This window comes from Mus musculus, chromosome 12 (genome assembly GCF_000001635.26).
Source record: "Mus musculus strain C57BL/6J chromosome 12, GRCm38.p6 C57BL/6J".
Taxonomy (NCBI): Eukaryota; Metazoa; Chordata; class Mammalia; order Rodentia; family Muridae; genus Mus; species Mus musculus.
The window spans coordinates 56758136-56778721 of NC_000078.6; the positions used below are offsets into that span (position 1 = coordinate 56758136).

The 20586-nt window shown below is 39.1% G+C and overlaps 1 protein-coding gene across 2 annotated transcripts in view; it reads right to left on the reverse strand.

Moving 5' to 3' along the window:
* The window catches only part of Slc25a21 (solute carrier family 25 (mitochondrial oxodicarboxylate carrier), member 21), a 484839-nt gene that overhangs the window by 45502 nt on the left and 418751 nt on the right, over positions 1-20586 (reverse strand). For both annotated transcript variants that reach the window (NM_172577.3, NM_001167976.1), the window contains 3 exons: positions 17191-17257; positions 12018-12077; positions 7883-7990 (listed from right to left, as the gene is read on the reverse strand). In NM_172577.3, the coding sequence (NP_766165.2) occupies positions 7883-7990; positions 12018-12077; positions 17191-17257 (235 nt within the window). The remainder of the gene's footprint in view (positions 1-7882; positions 7991-12017; positions 12078-17190; positions 17258-20586) is intronic.

Sequence of the window (20586 nt, forward strand, 5' to 3'; positions counted from 1 at the left end):
TTGTCAATGGGAACTTAGGTTGACTACATATCCTGATTATTATAAAAAAATGTTGCAATTGATATGAGGGTGAGGATATTTCTTTGGCATACTGATTTAATGTCTCTCCCTCTCTTCTTCCTCTCTCTCTCTCTCTCTCTCTCTCTGACAGGATCTCACTATACAGCTCTGGTGGCCTAGAACTTGCTACATAGACCAGGCTGGTCTTTTAAATTAATTAATTAATTAATTGATTCATTTTTTTACACTCCATATTTTACACACACCCCCAATCCACATCCCATGCTGGTCTCGAACTCACAGAAATTTACATCTGCCTTCTGAGTGCTGGGGTTAAAGGCATGCACTGCCACACCAAGCTTTATTTTCTTTGGAACTGTTGAATAAATTGATAGCTTTGCTTGTACTTTTAAAAAGAAACTTCCATGCTACAGTTGGATAGTAGGAACAAATTCTAGTGTTCTTTTAATAGTAGAATGGCTATGGTAAGCAATATTGTATTCAGCATTTCAAAATTGTTCTTATAATAATAAATAATAAACACAATAGGTTGTGATCTAATTATGATTATATATGTGTGTATGTTTATAAAACCATTATAGCGTAGCCAATAAATCTGTGCAATTATATGTCAGTTATAAGCAAAGTAAAAGTAAAATGAAGTAACAAGAAGAATTCAGTCTGAATTGATGGTACTTTTATCCAAGAATGACTTAAAGTGGACAGAGAAAGGACTGGCCATCATTAAGTATGCTGATTTTGTTTTGGTGACTAGAGGCAGCTGCTCAATATTAATGGGTACAACATTTCATGATAAATCTGTCTCTTGTGGAACTAAAGGGTTTATACTGTCAACTCACACCCATGAATAGTTATCAATGGTTCATGCCTATTATTTGCCAGACTCTTGTGAAGATCTCTCTGTACATAATCACATTTCAACTAACACAAAAAAAATGCTATAATGTCCACCACATTTATTAAACCATCACTATACACACATTGCATTAGCAGCTTCATATATCATACACATTTAATTATGTACATTTGTGTAATTGAACCTTCGTACACCAACATGGACATTTTAATATCCTTGTGTACCAGAAGAGTAGGAAATATGAGGGCACCAGGTAGACTGAGAAGTCTCTCCAGGGTGTGCTCCTAACCTCTACAACAAAAGGCCTTGCTTCCCTGACAATCATTTTTTTTTTTTTTTTTTTTGCCAGTGGGGGAACTGCAAGTACTATGTTCAAGGCAATCCTGTTAGAAAATGGTACAAATTATTGCAGGAGCTTTCCTGTGTATTTCCCAAGCCATGGGCCAGCTTTGCTTTTTCTCTAGTTAGCGTCCCTTTCTGATTATATATATTCTACAAAAAATTTGCTCACAAAGTTTGAATTTTGTTAGAAATTAGTGCAGGGAAAAATGGGTATTCTTACTATAAATGAAGTTATGAAATCTGAATTGTGCAAGATTGAGCCCCAAGATGGGCCAGTAAGCCATTTCTACCCAGTTAACAGCAGAGTTCTCCAAAGGTAGGCCCTGACCTTGGCAGAGACATTATATACATTTCTTTACAAATACATATTTTCCTATGCTTTTCTGTATTTGTTTTTTTTTTCAATAAGCAGGTACTGTGTTTAAAAGCAACTATTCACAGAGAAAATGTAACTACATCTCATATCAAGACTTTCAACTATTTATAAAAGTCCTTGACTTAAACGTTTAGCATTATTGGCATCATTTTAGCCCCCTCTTTAAAGCCAGCTCGATAGTTTACAGGGATTTATTTAGACATTCGCTGTCTAAATAAAGCAACTACCCACGTTGGCCACTGAGCACTCGAGATACTCTAGTAAAATTTAGTAAGGAAATAATATTATATAGCTTTTACACTGATTAAGTGTTGAAGTGAAAATAGTCAGTGTTGAAATGAAAAAGAAAAAAAAAATCTCAAGCAGTTCTCAGGGACTAGGAGCGAGAGACAGGTGAACGGAACAGAGAGGAGACAGTGAAAGTGTTCTGTGCTGTGGGGGTTGAGTGAGGATGGCCCACAGAGACTCATCTATGAATTCTTAGTCACCAGGGCATGCAACTGTTTGAGAAGGATTAGGAGATGTGGTCTTTGTTGGAGTAGGTGTGGCCTGTGGACAATGTCACTGGAAATGGGGGAGAGGCACAGTCCTCCCCCCTTGTTCCCTCTCCTTCTCCCCCCTCCTATTATTGTGCTCCCTGCCATGATGACAATGGACCAATCCTCTTCTGAATCTATAAGCAAGTCCCAATTAGATGCTTTTTTCTATAAATTCCCTTAGTCATGGAGTCTCTTCAAAGCAATAGGACAGTAGCAAAGACTCATCTCCTTACATTTTTATTCGCATCCGTGTGTGCTTATGATTTATGTGTGTATATGAATGCACAGTCATATGTGTAGATACATCTGTGCATGTACATGTGTGGAGGTCAGAAGGTAACCTCAGGGGTTGGTCCTCACCTTCCACCTTATTTGACAAGGTTTCTTCTGCTACTGCTTCACATGCCCGTCTACCCATGGTCTCACATCCCATCTCATCACAGGAGTGCTGCGATTATACATGTGTGCTACCATGTCTGGCCTTACCTGGGTTTTGGGGAACTGAATTCAGTGCAGCAACTCTTTACCCAGTGAGTCACCTCTCAAGCCTGAGTATTATATTTTTATGGTGAACACGTGTCACAAATTTATCTAAATATATAGAATAGACAATACCAAGGATGAGCCCTACTGTAAGCTAGACCCTTTGGGTGGTAATGTGTTGATAGAGGTTTGTTAGCTGTAATGAGTTATTCTGGTGGGTGATGTTGACAATAAGGAAGACATTCAGATAGAAGGGTGGATTTTTGTTGTTTTTTTCTATTAATCTAAACTTCTGAAATTGATCTAAAAAGATAACTTTCTAAAAATACTTTGTATATATTGGGTTATGTAAAATACGTTATTAAATTAAATTCACCTGGTTCTCTTTATTTATTTTTTTTCATTTTACTACTAGGGAATATGGCTTGAATTATGTTTCTATTGAGCCAGAACTGACTGCCTTAGAGTCTGGATTACTTTATGTAATATTTCCATTATGTACAGAAAGATACAATTTTGGGGCATTTTATTAAAAGTATTCATCATTTTATACTCAGATAGATAAAAAATTATTAGTTACTGTCTTAGTTAGGGTTTTATTGCTCTGAAGAGACACCATTACCTAAGCAACTCACATAAAGAAAACATTTAATTGGGGCTTACAATTTCAGAGGCTTAGTCAATTATCATCATGGCAAGAAGCATGGCATCATGCTGGCAAATGTAGTTCTGGAAATAGAGCCTTGAGTTCCACATATTGTTCCACAGGCAGCAAGGAAGAGACTGGATTCTACACTAGGTAGAACTAGAGCATAGGAGAACTCAAAGACTGCCCCCACAGTGACACACTTCCTCCAACAAGACCACACCTACTCCAGCAAGGCCACATCTATTCCAGTAAGGCCACACCTCCTAAGAGTGCCCTTTCCTATGGGCCAAGCATTCAAACACATAAGTTTATGGGGGCCATACCTATTAAAACCACAACAGTTACGGAAAGTTAGATTTCATTATTATTTTTACTTTATTTTTAATTTTACTCATCTCTAATATATTACATCTTGACTGCAGTTTACCCTCCCTCCCCTCTCTACCAGAGTCACACTGCCTCTACCTTCCCACAGAAAGGAACAGATCTCCCAGGGTCATCAAACAAATACAGCATAACAAGCTAAAATAATCCTTTTCCTCCCATCAAAACATTTCCTTCCACTATTGTGGTCCCCTATCCAGTTTCTAGTTTATACCTGTTATTTGTAAGCATTAGATTTTAGTATTTATGTATGAGAAAAAACCATGAGCTTTTTGTCTTTGAGACTGGATCACCTCACTCAATATGATTCTAAATCCATTCATTTTGCTCAAATTTTCATTATTTTGGTTTTCTTTATAAACTAACTAAAACTCTCATTGTTCATAGATGCCACATTTTCATAAGTGTTCTTTTTTTTTTTTTTTTGGTGGCATCTAAGTTGGCTCCTTTCCCTCGCTGTTGTGAATAGCACACGTAACAAACATGATTGATTGTGCAACTGTATCTGTGCTGGGTTATAGAGTCTTTCATGGATATGCCCACGAGTGGTGTATGGGGCTCACATGGTAACTCTATTTTTAATTTTTTGAGGATCTTTCATACTGATTTCTACAGGGATTGTACTAGTTTACACTCTCACCAATAGTGGATACGGATTCCTCAGATTATACTACAGAAGCACAGTGACAAATGAACATGGTGTCAACATAAAATCAGAAAGGTAGAGCAATAGGATATATGAGCAAGAAACAAACCCATATAACTATGCCCAAAGAGTCAAGGATAAAAGAGAGCACATCAGGAAGTGGCCTTGGACTTGGCCAGCACCAATCATACATGTGATGCAGAGACTCATGCAGGCAGAGCATCTGTGCACAGAATAAAACAAAAATGTTGGTCCAACACCCATGGAAGGAGTTACAGAGACAAAATTTGGAGCTGTGACGAAAGGATGGACCATCTAGTGATTGCCATATGCAGGGATCCACCCCATAATCAGCTTCCAAACGCTGACACCATTGCATACACTAGCAAGATTTTGCTGAAAGGACCCAGATATAGCTGTCTCTTGTGAGACTATGCCGAGGCCTAGCAAACACAGAAGTGGATGATCACAGTCAGCTATTGGATGGGTCACAGGGCCCCCAATGGAGGAGCTAGAGAAATTACCCAAGGAGCTAAAGGGAACTGCAACCCTATAGGTGGAACAATAATATGAACTAACCAGTACCCCCGGAGCTCTTGACTCTAGGTGCATATGTATCAAAAGATGGCCTAGTCGGCCATCACTGCAAAGAGAGGCCCATTGGACTTGCAAACCTTTATATGCCCCAGTACAGGGGAACCCCGGGGCCAAAAAGGGGGAGTGGGTGGGTAGGGGATTGGGAGGGTGGGTATGGGGGACTTTTGGGATAGCATTGAAAATGTAAACGAGGAAAATACCTAATAAAAAATTAACTGTTTTAAAAAAAATGTTAAAAGTAAAACAAGAGAGTTTAATTTAAAACTTTAAACTCTGCAACTTCTATAGGGAAAAATACAGGGAATACCCTTGAATATGTGCATGTATGTTCAATAACTTTCTGCATAAAACCCTCCTGCATAAAACTATAAAAATAGTTCGAAGAATCAATGAATGAGAATACATGAAACTAGAGGTTTCTGCATGGCAAATGAAACTATCCGCAGAGAACAGGCAGCCTAAAGAATAGGAGAGAAATCTCCTCTAGCTATACTTCATAGTTAACATCTAGAATACATGAAAACTTATAAAAATTAAATATCTGCCAATCAGTAACCAGGATGGCGAAATGAATAGTATGTTAAAAAAGCCACAACTTGTCAATAAATATTTTAAAAACACTGTGGCATAAATATGATGGGGGCACTTTCTTGTTGGATGCTACAGGAGGAAACCCATGCCTGCCACTGTAAATCTTCCATGGGCCCATGATTGAATCTGCTACCCAGGCCCAATGGGTGAATCTGCTACCACTTGTGGAATGTACCTCTCATACTTCATCAGAGAAATTTCTTTGTGTCGACTCTGGTTAATGAAATTCACAGTTGGTAGAAGCTCAGTGCATAATTCTCCATGGAATGCTCAGCCAAGAAAAGGGCATCTATATTCCACCCACTCTTAAGCCTTAGGGACTATCATGGAAACAGGACAGGAGGATTATAAGAGCCAGAGGGTTGGGAGGATAGTCACAAAACTATCTTCTGGACATGACAGGACTACCACACCCCTGAACTCACAGCAGTTGTGGCTGCCCGCAAGACACCTGAACAAGATCAAACTAGTTGACATTCTAGCATGGGGAGAGGGGGTTTATGAGCCCCCATCTCTAGCTGGGGATCTATGGGCAGTTGATGGCTTATTACATGCCTGGTTACCCTCACTGCTAAGTGCATTTTTAATTTGTGTGATACTGCCTAGAAAGTACCACATCAAAATGAAACCTTAGCTCAGCTCCTTAGTTACTGTGAGTAAACGCTGGTCTAGATCATCTAAATGACGGTCATGGTCATTTTGTTAAATCCTGATTTGTCAACATTTATGAAATATTTATAATGCAGAAAGTAAATTTTATCCTAAGTAAATATGAGGCAAGGTTTAGTTCGGTGAATTCTCCTTGGGAGTCAGAGAGACACAAAGAACATTAGGAATAAACACAGTCCTGTGGACACTCCTTATTTTTATTCTAGTGAGTGTTCCTTGGTACTCTTCCCTGTTTTTGTTTCTGTGTCACATGTTGCCTGGACAAAGACCTTCAGCTGAAAACCTGTTTGTTCCTTGGCTCCCCTTGCTCTGGGATAAGCTTTCTCATGGGCAAAATGAGGCACTGAGTGGTGAACTCCAAAATTTTCTTCTTGCTGGTCATTTTCCTACTCTAATAAACTAGTTCTTCTTAGGCTGATTTCATGGGAACTGTTTTAGATGCTGCATGCTGATGGGGGCATTTGAAAAGGACCCCTATCCTTTTATATTCCTAAGTTTCACCTTCATTTTCTCTTAAGCTAGAAAGCCTGGAAAACAGAACATTAAAAAAAAAAAAATCTAGGGCTACGCTGAGAGTTTTTTCAGACCTTTCTGATGTTCAGGAAACCATTGAAACTAAACAAACAAACAAACAAAAACAATAAAACAAAAACAAAATTCCCAAACCCCCAAACCAAAATGTAACTTTTTGGATTAGATTGAGTTCATCTGCGTAGATTCCATCTGGTACAACAGCCCTACCCTTCCCAATCTTCCCTACTCTGGGTCTTGGCAGAAACAGGTGAGTAAGGCCCCTTTATCCCAACTCCCCTGCCAAAGAAGCTGTCAGGAACCTCCCAGGCATTATCAGCAGGCAGGAAGTGGGCTGGTGATGAGGGGGTCTCCACCCATTACCAGCTGCTTAAGTAGTAGGTAGAGGTGTATATACATATATATATATATGTACGTATATATATATATTTTTTTTTCAGTAGAAAACTCCCTGTCAGCTGATACCCCAGACCAACTCATACCACATGCTTCCCACTTACGACTTAAAATGCTAGAAAGGGATCTAAAATGTTAATCCCCTTGTTTTCCCTGTGCCTTGTGTTTAGAATCCGAAAAGAACACAGCAGGAGCTGTGAGAGTTGGCAGTGTAAAGGGAATTATTAGGTAACTAGAAGGAAGTGAAGGCAGAACATACCAAGAGAAGCTGTCTACATGGAACACTGCGTATCAGTGATTAGATGTCAAGAGCCATCATTGTGCAAGTGGTGACGTCTATGCAGGCTTCAACACTTGCTCCTTCAGATTTAACCCAAAGACAACTTTGACAGATTATCAGAAACTTTTGGGGTGGGTTATGGGTGGGGTGAAGAAAGGAGTGAGCTAATTTAAAAAAAAAAATGACTTCATCTTTCTACAAGCACAATAATGCTATCACCTCAGTGAGTTTGCTAACAGCATCTTCTCATGTCGCATAAAAGTAAATTTAGGGGAAAGTTCTACCAAGTCACTATAACTTTCATTGGCACTCTAAAAAATGTATATGCTTGTTTATCTATCACATCTTAATGGATTTGTGATGATTTGCGGAATATAATCGACTTTTTCTTATTCTACTTCTTAAAGGATGTTTTTCTGTGGTTTTGTAAGTGTATGAGGTCTGGGTTTATAATTTTATGTATGCACACACACACACCTTTTTATTAGATTCCCTTAACAGTAGGAAAACATGACTGGTTACCTCTTTGAACAAGTTCCGATTGACTTGCAAGCCAACTTTTACCACCTCGAAAGGGTTAACCACGACAGCTTCTGTTAGTCCCGATCCTAAGCCAGCGATGAGAAATGTCTAGAAAAATAAGTCAATCAATGCTTTAAAACAACTGATCACGCCTGTTGGATTAAACATTCTATTTCTTATGCAGTGCAGCAGAAGTTAGGACGAGAAGGAAGAAACCCTCCAAGTGTACCATACACTATTACTTAAACAGCTTGAATTCTTGATTAGATGCTGACAATTCAAGGAGAAGAAATTACAGAAGCCACAAACCACATCCTAGTGTTTTCAAAATAAAATGTCAAAGTCCCATCAACAATGTTGTTTTCCTTTAACAAAAGTGGAGGCTGTTTGATTGGTTAAAGGTGGGTCCTAAAATGTCATCATGTTTATAATGAGTTTAAATTGTGAAGGAAGAGCTCCATTTTTAAATCTCTACTTAGATGCATTTATTGAACAGAACTGCAAATAAAATGTCTATTAAGAAGCCACCTTCCAGGTTCATAACTGGAACAATTCAAATGACTAGTCATGTTCTTGGAGCGATTGCTAAAGATTATTAACAAACAAAATTATTCTCATTCAGTCTCTATTTTATTCTCAACCCTGAGGCTCACAGTCAGGGTCTTTCACACAGTAGGCAAAGCTCTACACTGAGTTACACCTCAGCTGTTTTTTGTTTTGAAAGGAGTGATTACTCTATTTTTGCACCTAAAAGCGGAGTAATAAAAACAGATGAAAAATATCTAGGTTGTTCTGGAGGGGATACACTAAAATCTAGAACATTTCTCAAAGGATGATTGCATGTCAGGTTCTTTTTGTTGATGGGTTGAATTCCAGCAATAAAAGCCCAATCCCAGCACTTGAGAGGCAGAGGAGGGCAGATCTCTTGAGTGTGATGCTAGCCTGGTTCTACATAGCAAGTTCTAGGATATCCAGGACTACATAAAGGGACATCATCTCAAAAAAAATATTAGTAATATAAAATAACAATTTCATACAATTTTATTCTACACAGAGAACCTATAAGTTTTCCAGAAAATGCACATTAAAAACAAGGATAATAATTAATCAACAGACATTCATACACACTTACACACACACACACAAACACACACACACACACACACAGAGAGAGAGAGAGAGAGAGAGAGAGAGAGAGAGAGAGAGAGAGAGAGAGATTTTTACCCTTCAGAATTTCTTGCTATTAAACTAATTCCAGGAAGCTCAGTTTTGTGTCCAAACAGAGGAATAAAAACCCATGGGAAATGGATATCTTCTCTCTGATTCATTCATTCATTCATTCATTCATTCATTCCTTTCAGTTTTTGAGACAAGGCCTTTAGAGTCCAGGCTGTTCTTGGACCCTCATAGTGATCCTCATGCCCCAGCCTTTCAAAAGCTGGAATTACAAACATGTGCCGTGCCTGCCATGCCTGGCGTCACATGCTTCTTATTCTTATTAGTGTCTCTAATAATTCCAAAAATCAGTGATGAGCAGAAAGATGGGGGTAATAAATGTTCTGTATCTTTAAAGTGGAGGTGGGGTTGGCTGAGGTCCAGGGGACTGGGAGGCTGAAATCCAGTCAACACCTCAAAGTGTAGGCACAGAGACAGGTCAGGAGGAGTGGTCACACCTACGGCTGTATGCCAAGCACAGAACTCTGGACGCTCCCATCCCCTCAACTGTAAAATAGAGATGGTGACTCTTGTTTCTCTACAGGGGTCAAGTCGTGCATGGAAGAACTTTTAAATCGCTTTCCAAACATGGCTGCTCTGGTGTCCTGTGGAAAAGAGGAAGAATGGAGTTGCACACAGAGTCTAGGAGAGATGGAATACTAGTGATGTTTTCCATATATCTATCCCACTTCATTACAATCAATATTAGGCATAATTTGTATAGGGTAAATGACCAAATATTTTCTCATTTATCTCAGACTTTTATCATGGAGTCCAAAAAGCAGGAAGGGGGCAGGGGAAAAAAAAAAAAAAACAGTTTCAAACTCTTCTGACTGGGAAAGTTAAAATCCAGATGCCGGGTTTTTATTACTCACTACATGCAATCTTCTAAGCAATTCACTTTTTTGTCCCTCTATAAAGCTTAGCTACATTTGCTGTCAGAACTAGTGTTCAGCAGTCCCTTGTCAAAGGAATTGATCAGATATCAGCAGATCGTGTTACTTGGATTGCTGCAGAGACAAGCTTTTGCTGTCAGGTTTCCAGTCTCCCTGGCTTTCGTGTGAGCACCAGGGCATATTTAACGGCTAAGTGCCTCACTGTATCAAACAGGAATCCAGAGTAAATGAGTTCAAGGAAAGAAAAGGGCCAGATACGGTCTACACGAGTTCATTTATAGGAGATGGAATGCCAAATACTTTTCCATTTCAAATCTTGAGTCAAAAGACCTGCAGAGTCTCCGAAACAGCCAACTAGGCATCCAGAGACTCTGTTTTATTTACTCTCACTGGGACATCTTTAATCTCTTTTTTCTTCAAGATGTTTCCAGAATTAAGAATGAGTTTTGGAAAAATACTGTGAAAAACATTTCCATACATACATTCATGCATATACATACATACACACATGCATATTTGTTTTTTGCAACAGGATTTCACCATCTACCTCTAGTTGTTCTAGAACTCACTATGTGGACCAGGTTAGCCTTGTACTTATGGAAATCCATTTCCTGCCTCTGCTTCTTGAATGCTGGGATTGAAGGTGTGAGACCACCACTCCAAGCTTGGAATTGAAAACAAAATCTTATCCATTTGAGGTTGCTGGCATAACGGCTCCTAATAGGAGGAGAGCATGCCTTGCAATGACCCCATTTAGTCCAAAGGCTGGTTTGGAAGCTTTTGTCTAGAAACGGATTTTTTCTAGAAAGTGGGCATGTAAGAATTTTAAGGATAAAAAATGCTTCTTTTTTGACAGTCTGTTTGTTAAAGTAAACATTCGGAGACAAACTTTATGAGAAAAGGATATATGGTTCCTGATACACAATAGCTTGATATACATTATTGTTGTCATTGTTGTTTATGACAGTGCAGAAATAAAACATAGTCCACACTTTGGATTTTGATCATTCCCTAGGCCAGCAGTGCTATAAGAGTGCATGATGCTGGGTAGCAGAAGTAAACTACAGTTCTCAGCTGTCTGTCCCTTCAGGAAAAGGAAGCAACCAATTCTTTATAATGTATTCTGCCGCTCAGCTGTGAAGTTTGGTGGGTTGGATGTACCCCATACTTTTTGGCTCACAGAGGTTTTATCAGCTGCAACTCCATCATACATGGAGACGCACCTATAGTTAAAGAGCTGGAGGCAAGATCATTGCCTTTCCAGTGGAATTTTGAGGTTTTAGCAACCAAATAGGGCTTTTCCCAGGGCTCGGAGTTTCATTGCCATATAGGTTTCCTTTGCAGGTTCGGGGGAAGGGGGAGGGTCATGCAGTTGCTTGCTCTCAGTGCACACACATTTGGTCAACAGAATTTAACACGCTTTATGAAAGGGAGCAAAGTCACCAAGCAGGGAGCAATGGCACAGGGCAATGGCCAGGCACCAAGTGAGCCTTGTGAAATACCTGAGCTGTGTCATTGTAGGACAGCTATTCTTCCCGGCTGAGTTGTTCACGGTCATTCCAATAAAAGGCCCTCAGTCTGCCTCTGACCACAGAGTGATTTTTATCCCAAGTGACTGGAGGTCCTATATTTACTACAGCTTCTGCAACAGCTGGGAAACTGACTTGCTAGGAAATAATCCTAGGCATATTGACTTTTGCATAAATAGATGCATGCAGTGTGTAAGTAAACAAATGCATGCTTTGGTTTCCAAAGGTGAATGTAGTCTTTATTTTATACTCTTGACCGTATCTCATAGAGACCTTTCCAGACATATCATTATTATCATAAATTCATCACTGAGAGTCATAAAATAGCCAGATTGTGAGTTATTATGAAGATAGCTTTCAACAAGTAGCTGAACATTGAATAACTCAAATTCATATTTTAGTAGCTGGGATTTGGGAATCAAAAGAGTTTTTGTTTCTGGATTTTGCTTTATGAAATAACATACACACTTAAGTATAATAAATATTCTCACTTACCAGCCCTGGTGATAGTGACATATATCCCAGAAATTTCTTGTACAGCTCAAAGGTAGAAAACTGTGAAACAAAACCAAACCTAGAGATTTATAACAATTTCCTGCAACAAACTCTCTACTTGGCTGAAAGACCCTCAGTAAATCATTATATTAATCAGTATTTTAAAATGATGAACCATCTAACACAGCTTTTAATCCTGTCTGGGGCAGTTGCTATTAGATCCCATTTTAACATTCACATTTTTCAAATGTAGTTATAATAACTTACAGAAAATCTGATGGAATCCCTTATAGCAGTAAATGAACCATACAACCTCCATTTACCATGAGCATTTGCAGTCTCCCCAGACATCAATAGACTTCTTTCTTATGGCAGTGATTCAAAATTATAGGCGCAGAGACCTGAAATCCTTGTGTGCATTCTCAATGAACCACTTTCCAAGAAAATGCCCCATTTTCTAACACATTTGTAGAAGACATCCACTTCTCAGCCTTAACTGCCATGTATAATGCTTGTTCTCCTGACAGCTCCATGGAATTTTTAAACATTAAGTGATTGCAAAGATGCTGTGATAAACTAGGATAGGGCTCATCAAGGTTATCTGGTCTACCCCCTTGCCTCCGTGACAGACTGTCCTCAACCTTATTCCTTCTTTTAGGATCTTAAGAATGTGACAGTGAAGAAGGGATCATTAACAGAATGACATTGTTGGCAACTTCAGAAGATGGTACTGAGTTGTACAAACACATTTTTTTTCTTCGACAAAATGAAATAATTCCTTCATATAATATATTTCTGTTTTCTTCCCCTGTACTCTATATTTTGGGAAAGAACTCTGCTTGGGAAGGGTATTTTGTGCCTGAGCACTGAACTGAGTTACTACCAACATCAATGATAATAAGGTGTATTCTTAGGACCTGTACTATCTGATTCATAAGAACTAAGAAATAGGATGATAAATCATGCTATTACTTTAAAGCCTAGTAAAATAGGGCAAGAAAAAGAAAATAATGAAGTTTGGGGACTAGTTACAGTATATTATTTGAAAGAGGTGTTTCCTGGGTACATGACCTCTGGAGTCCTGGGGTAATCCGAGAGTCATTTAGCAGCAGATTGACTCTTCTTATTCTTTTAAAGAACGAGATCGTTGCCGTGATTTTTCAGATGAAGTATGCACATAAACTTTCCTATAACAAGGATTTTATTTGTTCAATTAACTAAATGTTTATTACATTCCTTCCATTCTAGGCACTAGAAATACAGTAAACTTAGCACACTCTCGTGCTTTGCTGATCCCCCAGGACTGTTTTGATAAGAGAACAGTAGAAACTCTAGAATTCATCCTGGAAGGAAAAAACAAAGTAGTCTTAGGGATTTTGTTTGTTTGTTTGTTTGTTTGAGCTACTTGTATGTGCTACTGTAGTGAATCCAGATGTCAATTTTATCAGACAGGAGGGTAGGGCAATCTTCCTAATGCTGAGACTCTTTAATATATAGTTCCTCCTGTTGTTGTATTTTCATTGCTACTTCATAACTGTAATTTTGCTACTGTTATGAATCTTAATGTAAATATCTGTGTTTCCTGGTGGTCTTAGATGACCACTGTGAAAGGGTTGTTTGATCCCCAGGGGGTTGCAAGCCATAGGTTGAGAGCCACTGGGGTAGGCTGTGGGCTGTGGCTGCAGCTCAGTCGTGGTGACTGTGCTTTCCTAGCCTAGTAATGTCCTGGGTTCAATCTCTACTTTAAAAAAAAAGGCCAGCACATCCTCACGAGCATCATCACATTAGTCGCTGTCCTGACTTCCTGTCCCATGTATCATCTTGGAAGCATTTCTCCATGCTGGTGTTGGGTCCTGAATATTTTGGGAGGTGATAGGCCTCATGGAAATCCCTATTTCCTTAGTAATTTATGGTGTGAGATGTGTTTGTTCAATGTGTGTTTGTCTTTTTTCCCTCTCGGGCTTTCTGCTGTTTTGAAGATTAAAGACAAAACGGGAATGACAAGAAGTCTAGGGATGTGGACTCAGCCCATAACTCTATCCACACTTATGAGGCTTTCCAAGTGGATGCCTGGGGACAATTCTAGTCCTTCATTTTTTCTGTCTCTGTTTTTCTTTTTTTGATTTCAGACCGCGCTCATTAACCAACCCATTGAGACACCTACTATCCTGGCTATTCTGTGCTCAGACACAGTTGGGTTGTGCGAAAGCCATTCGAATCTTCTAATCAATGAGAAATGCTCATCTCCACTCTTAGGGCGGGATCCTTCTGAGCACTCTTCTCATTGCCCTTGGGAAACAGGCTTTCCAGAGTGGCTGGCAGGCACAGCGACTGCTGCTAGCCCTGTGCACTATCATAGGATCCTCTGATCTCTTAGATAGTCTATCCTTTCTTGGATGGTAGGAGTCCTCTCACCGGCTTCTAAGGCTGAATACTTGAGAGGGTTTCTCTGAAGACCTCAGTCCCTTCTTCCCCCATCTCATCAACTCCAGAAACATTACTATTCCTCCAGTCTGATTGAACCAAGGGCACTACTGGTTTCGGTCTTTATTTCCTCTCCTTACTTAGGGCCTTAAAAACCTGCTCAGGGCACTACACTGGGTCACTCATAGGGCCCACCTTGTTTGTTTCCTCTCTCGCAGATGTTAGTGTTTTTTATTATGTGATGTCAGTGTCTCGAAGACAAAACCCTTGTTTCACGTACTTTGCTCGTTGGTACTGTTCATGCTGCTGCTCATGTGGGACAGTTAATCTGGTCCTGTTACTGTATCCCAACCAGAAGTGAGGTCTTGGCATTCAAGAAACTTTGAATAATAAATATGAGGATTTGGAGAAATGGAAGAGATCATCTCCACATACAAACTCTTTTCCCTATAAATTTCTTCCTGTTTCATTTACTCATTTATACACCAACTATGTTCTGCACACAGTAGGTGCAGAAACACAATAGGGAACAAGAAGCCTTCACAGTTTATAACCCTCTTTAGTTTGGTCATGGTAAAGAGTCCTTGGAGATTTGAACACAGAAAACAATTTCATTTCTAGCCTTGGGACTGCAGGAATAGAAGCCAGAACATGCTGTCTGCCACCTCCCAGTGCCTCTGCTCAAGTCTTCCCTTCTGTTCATTGATTGCAGTTTGATTCTGCATTAATTGTTGAAAGGGGAAATTTAATTTATTTACAAGTCTTACTACTATAATGATGAACCTCATTTCAAACAATAAAATACAGACAAGCATAAAGTTGTCAGTTTCTGATTATAGTAACAATTGTAACTAAAGTGTTTATCCCAAGGGAGACATACCTGCATGGTATATGCATGTAGATGCCCCCCCCCCAATTTTTGAATATTTTTTTCTGAGATAAACTTCGATGACACACGATGAAATAGTTTATGAGGTATGAAATGGTTATAATAAGGTGGCTGCTTTCCTCACAAATCCTAGGATAAATATCTATAAAATGAATGTTTTCATAAATTGTGTTGAAAAACTGGTGTTATCCATCTGGCAAAGATACACTTCACTATAACTTCAACTTAAAAAGCCAACGTACTTACCATATGTCTCAATAATTTTAAGGTAAAATCTACTTGCTACAAGATGTCTGGGACACATCCACCAGACCCAGTTGCCCAGCAGTTCATCTGTTAACCATTGTTCTGGCATGGAACACTGCTTTATTATTTTTTTTTTTTAGAGACTAACTCAGTTTTATAAAGCTCAGGGTTTTTTTTTTTTTCTTTCTCTTTTTGTAAAAGATTGTTCAACATTGATAAAACTTAATCCTCTTAAAGTGTAAATTGTCTCCAATATATAGCGTTAAGGGAAATGGCTACAGGAAGAAGGCTAATTACAATTCACTTTATTTACACATGGAAAACACTGAACAAATGAATATATTATTCCAGGGAGACAAAGTGACTTTCCTTTTGAACAGGAACTCTGTTCTGTTTGTTTACTTGGGCAATCTTTTATCAAGTGAAGCCATTTCATAATTCAATTCAGCCCTTTTGTGTACTTTGGTGAACTTTTTCCAGATCCTCGACTGCGATTCAGATCCTTGTAATGAAATTTGGGTTGAAGCAATAATACAAGGAAAGCACAAAAAACCAGGGCAACAAAGACGACACGGTTATAGGGAGAGCATGCTCGGAAGCTTTCTTCTCTGAACTTGAGACCTGAGTCTAAATTCTATTACATTACTATTTGACAGAATGCAAAAGTTTGATGTTTGTGTGTATATGTTAGTTACTTCATCATGTTTTTAAGCCCAGTTAACCTCTTCATTTACTCAGTAACAGTGTGTAAGCTGTTCCTTCTTGCTTTTCAGGAATATTGGGGATAAAAATTGAGTATGTGAAAAAGCTTGATGTCATTAAAATAAATGGCATAAAGTTGGAAAGGAAGTCTTTATGTCTATTCTTAGGCTATTTTTATAAAAAGACAAAGCTGCATTTGGTGATGTCAGTGATGGGGGTGGATGGGAGAGCCATGCCAGTTAGAGCTACTGCAATTAGGATTTTTGCCTGGAAGAACACATGGGAAACAGTGTGCAGGTCTTTTATCCTTCAAGGGTCTGGCACACATTCTCAGCCATGCCCTGATGACCAACAAATAGTGCACAAATCTCCAGAGTTATACATTAAAGAAATGCAAATAAGAATTTTGTAGGCAACAACAGAGAATTTTAACAGAAGATATTAAAGGGAGCAAAAGTTGACTTGTTAAAAATATTATTTGATAACCATACACAAATAGTCTATTTCATAAGACAGAAATTATTTTAGGATATTCTACATCTTTTTCTTTAATATTCATTGCTCCAAATTGATATCTCTGAATTGCTTGAGAAAAGGTCCAAGCATTTTTGTGGGTTTGTGATTTAATTAAATGAGTTTTAGACACTGTTATTTATTTGTGTGTGTGTGTTCCTCATTACATCTTTGCCTGGAAAAAAAAAACCCTTACAAACAAATATGCATATTTGAGAGACAGTCCAAGTCTAATTATGATAAGTATTATCCTATAATTTCTGCATTAAAATTTTTAGTGTTTAAGTGATGTGAATTAAGGGAAGTGAATCAGCCTTCTCTTGATTACTATGGGTGCCTTGATACTGAAGCTGTCACAGGCCTGTGTTGACATTTGGAGGGAAAGCACACAGTACTTACCTTGACTGCTCTTTTTGGTGTTTCAGCTAAAATTGGTGGGATAATTCCCTTGTAAAAGCCAAACAACCTATCGGAGAAAGAAAATATTTTATATAAGTAAGGAAATTGACACCAGGTGATTCTGCTTTTGTTTATGAATAAAGAAAATGAATATCCAATCCAGAATGCTAAGTATGAAGCTTGTAATTCTAGAGTGACAATAAGAATCCTGTCTATGCCCTTATGACACTAGGAGGGTGGCTAAGTGATCCTGGGTCTGGATTGTTGAGAGTAACCTGAGAAATGTGGCCACAAGCTCTACCTATCGATGCACAGACTCTTCTCACTCTATGGGGTTTTTATTTTCTCTGTGTCGTGGGCCACTTCAAGTTGTTGGAGGCTGTGTATTCCCTTAAATTTGGTAACCAAATGGGATTAGGGTTAAACCCAAACACAGTGGATTGAACCTTGTGAGGTCAGCAAGGCAGCATAACCTTTAATCTTCACTTTACTGGTTAGTTCTGAGCCTGTGGGGTTAGGTCACCCATTCTATCCTTCGCTTGTTATGTGTATTTTTGAACTCCTCCTTAGTAGGAGGGGAGCAAGAATGAGGAGGGCCAGGTTTAGGATTATGAAGGTTGGTAGGGGAAAAGTCCCTCGATGTCAGCATTGAGGCTACTGTGCCTAATTAATTTAGACAAAAATAAAATAAAATAGAATTTATTGATATTATAATTATAGAAATAGAATATACTGTTCTATTTTCTGAAGTAACTCTTCCTCTTGATGAGTCCCTAAGTGGCTACAAATAAGAGTGAGATCTACTATGTCTGTTTTACATGAGTCAGAAGTGCCTCTGAATGATTCCAACCCTCATTCCAACTTCCTCAAATTGAGTCTGCTTTTCTTTATGCTTCTAGAACAAAAAATTACGAGCCTCTTTCAGCTAACCTCCCATGTTGTGTTACCCACCTGTACTGGCTAGTTTTATGTGTCAACTTGACACAGGCTGGAGTTATCACAGAGAAAGGAGCTTCAGTTGGGGAAATACCTCCATGAGATCCAGCTGTAAGGCATTTTCTCAATTAATGATCAAGGGGGGGAGGTCCCCTTGTGGGTGGTGCCATCCCTGGGCTAGTAGTCTTGGGTTCTATAAGAAAGCAAGCTGAGCAAGCCAGGGGAAGCAAGCCAGTAAGAAACATCCCTCCATGGCCTCTGCATCAGCTCCTGCTTCCTGACCTGCTTGAGTTCCAGTCCTGACTTCCTTTGGTGATGAACAGCAATGTGGAAGTGTAAGCTAATTAAACCCTTTCCTTCCCAACTTGCTTCTTGGTCATGATGTTAGTGCAGGAATAGAAACCCTGACTATGACACCACCCCAACACTGTAACCTCTTGCTTTTATCAGTTCATTGGCTTAAATGGCACCCTTAAGGAGGGAGCCAAGGATTGTGTTATAGTTTCTAAACTGTTAGTTCCTCCAGGGTCGTTTGCTCTTTGGAATCTTACCTTCAAGTCCTTTTTGCACATAAAACAAAAGCTTGTTAAGTGTGACTCCTGATATAGGTTTACTTTGCTCATGGGCTTTGACTTAATAGAGCATATGAGTGCTAGTATTAGGAAGGTGAGATTTGGCAATGTGTGGGCGTGATGGTTTTCAAGGTTGGTCTTTTTCAATCATCAGATTCTGTGATCCCAAGAAAAGAACAAGGGGACACAAGATTTTCCTTATTTTAGATGTTTGTCTCAAGTACAGTGTGGCTTTTCTGGAGGAGGACTGACTTATAAGTAACACACAAGGACTTCATTTGGGAGAAAATATTAAAAAGAGGTGTAAGGCAGGAGGGAACAGAGAGGCAGCTGGGAGAAACATAAGGGTTTAATGTGTAAAGAGCCAGGAGGTCCAGGGCCCTCTGCTTCATGTTGGCGATGTTCCATGGCTGTGTCCTCCTCCTCTCCCTGCTAAGCTCCTTTTATGTACAGTAACCTTGTCCCACCATCCTGAACTTTATGCAGCACAGTTTTAACCATTCTAAGAGATCCTAGGCAACATTAGCTAGTAAATGGGACTCTAGAATCACCCAATTTCCTGCATTGTTTGCATACACTATCTATGCAACAGTAGCCATGTACCGATGGTCATGCCAGCACTGCTTCTGTGGGGAACTACCACACCCAGTCTGTTTAAATCATGGGAAACAACTTATTTACACAGTATGAGACAGCCAGGAGGAAGGAGATGGCTAGACACCATCTCCTTGTTCAAATGGACCCAAAGGGTATTCTAATTCTTTAATACAATTCAAGCTAGTCCTTTTTGAGTTTTTCTCCAGGAGTTAGAAGTTGGTAATGAACAGTCATCTTGCTTGGTATGGTTTAAGCTCTAAAACATAAAACCAGCAAATCAACAGTAGACGTGCTTCTGTTATTTGGAAGAAGCCAATCTGCTGTGGCAAAATAGAAAGAGGAGGAAGGGAAGCAGGAGGACAAGGAGGAGATGGAGGAGGAGGAAGAGGAGGAAGTGAAGTAATCTGGATTCCTCTTGTCATGGATACCAATTTGCTATAAAGGAAGATTGCAAGCAAGAAAAGGAAGAGAATGCTTGTGCTAGGTATATGAATCTGCAATAGAGATTTCTTTAAATTTAGTTATATATAGACAACTTTTGGATATTTACCTCTGATTTTAATTCTCTGAGATACCCTGTAACATCTGCAGTAAAAATTTACCTAAATACAATTGAACTATGCTGACTATTAATAGCCCAGAGTTGTGGATCCAGAAAATATTCCTTAAGGTCCCAATAGCCAGCATGGCTTCTGCAGACCTTTGATACCATGTCCTCTAAAGAATTTTTTTTTTTAATCTGTTAGAATTGTCCCTTGGAACAAAAGGAAGAGTTACATACAAAATGTGGAAAGGAGAATGTGAGAAAGTCCCAAGCGGATACTGTCTCTCTAGCTTGATTTGATAGTTTATTGAAGTTTCCCTTTGCAAAATATGATACACAGATTTCAAAACTTCAAAAAGGAATGACTTTTTTTGTGAAAGATATTTTTCTACCCTTGTCTTTGACTGCCCGCACTGTCAGTTTCCTGTGCTTCTGGCTTGTATTAGTTTGGTTTGCTGTTTCAGAGCAAAAATTAGAGAATCAAATCAAGTCTTTTGGAAGATTAACCAGGACAGTTAACTAGTGCTCTGCCAATGCTCCAGTCCTTGAAACCATAATTCTTAAGCAATGCTTTTATTAAAGATACTTGTTAATTTCTAAGTGTGGTGGTTTGAATAGGTTTGACCCCCATAGATTCATATGTTTGAATGTTTGTCCCATAGAGAGTGGCACTAGTAGTGTGGCCTTGTTGGGGTGGGTGTGGTCTTATGGAGGACATGTGTTACTATGGGGTGAAGCCTTGAGGTT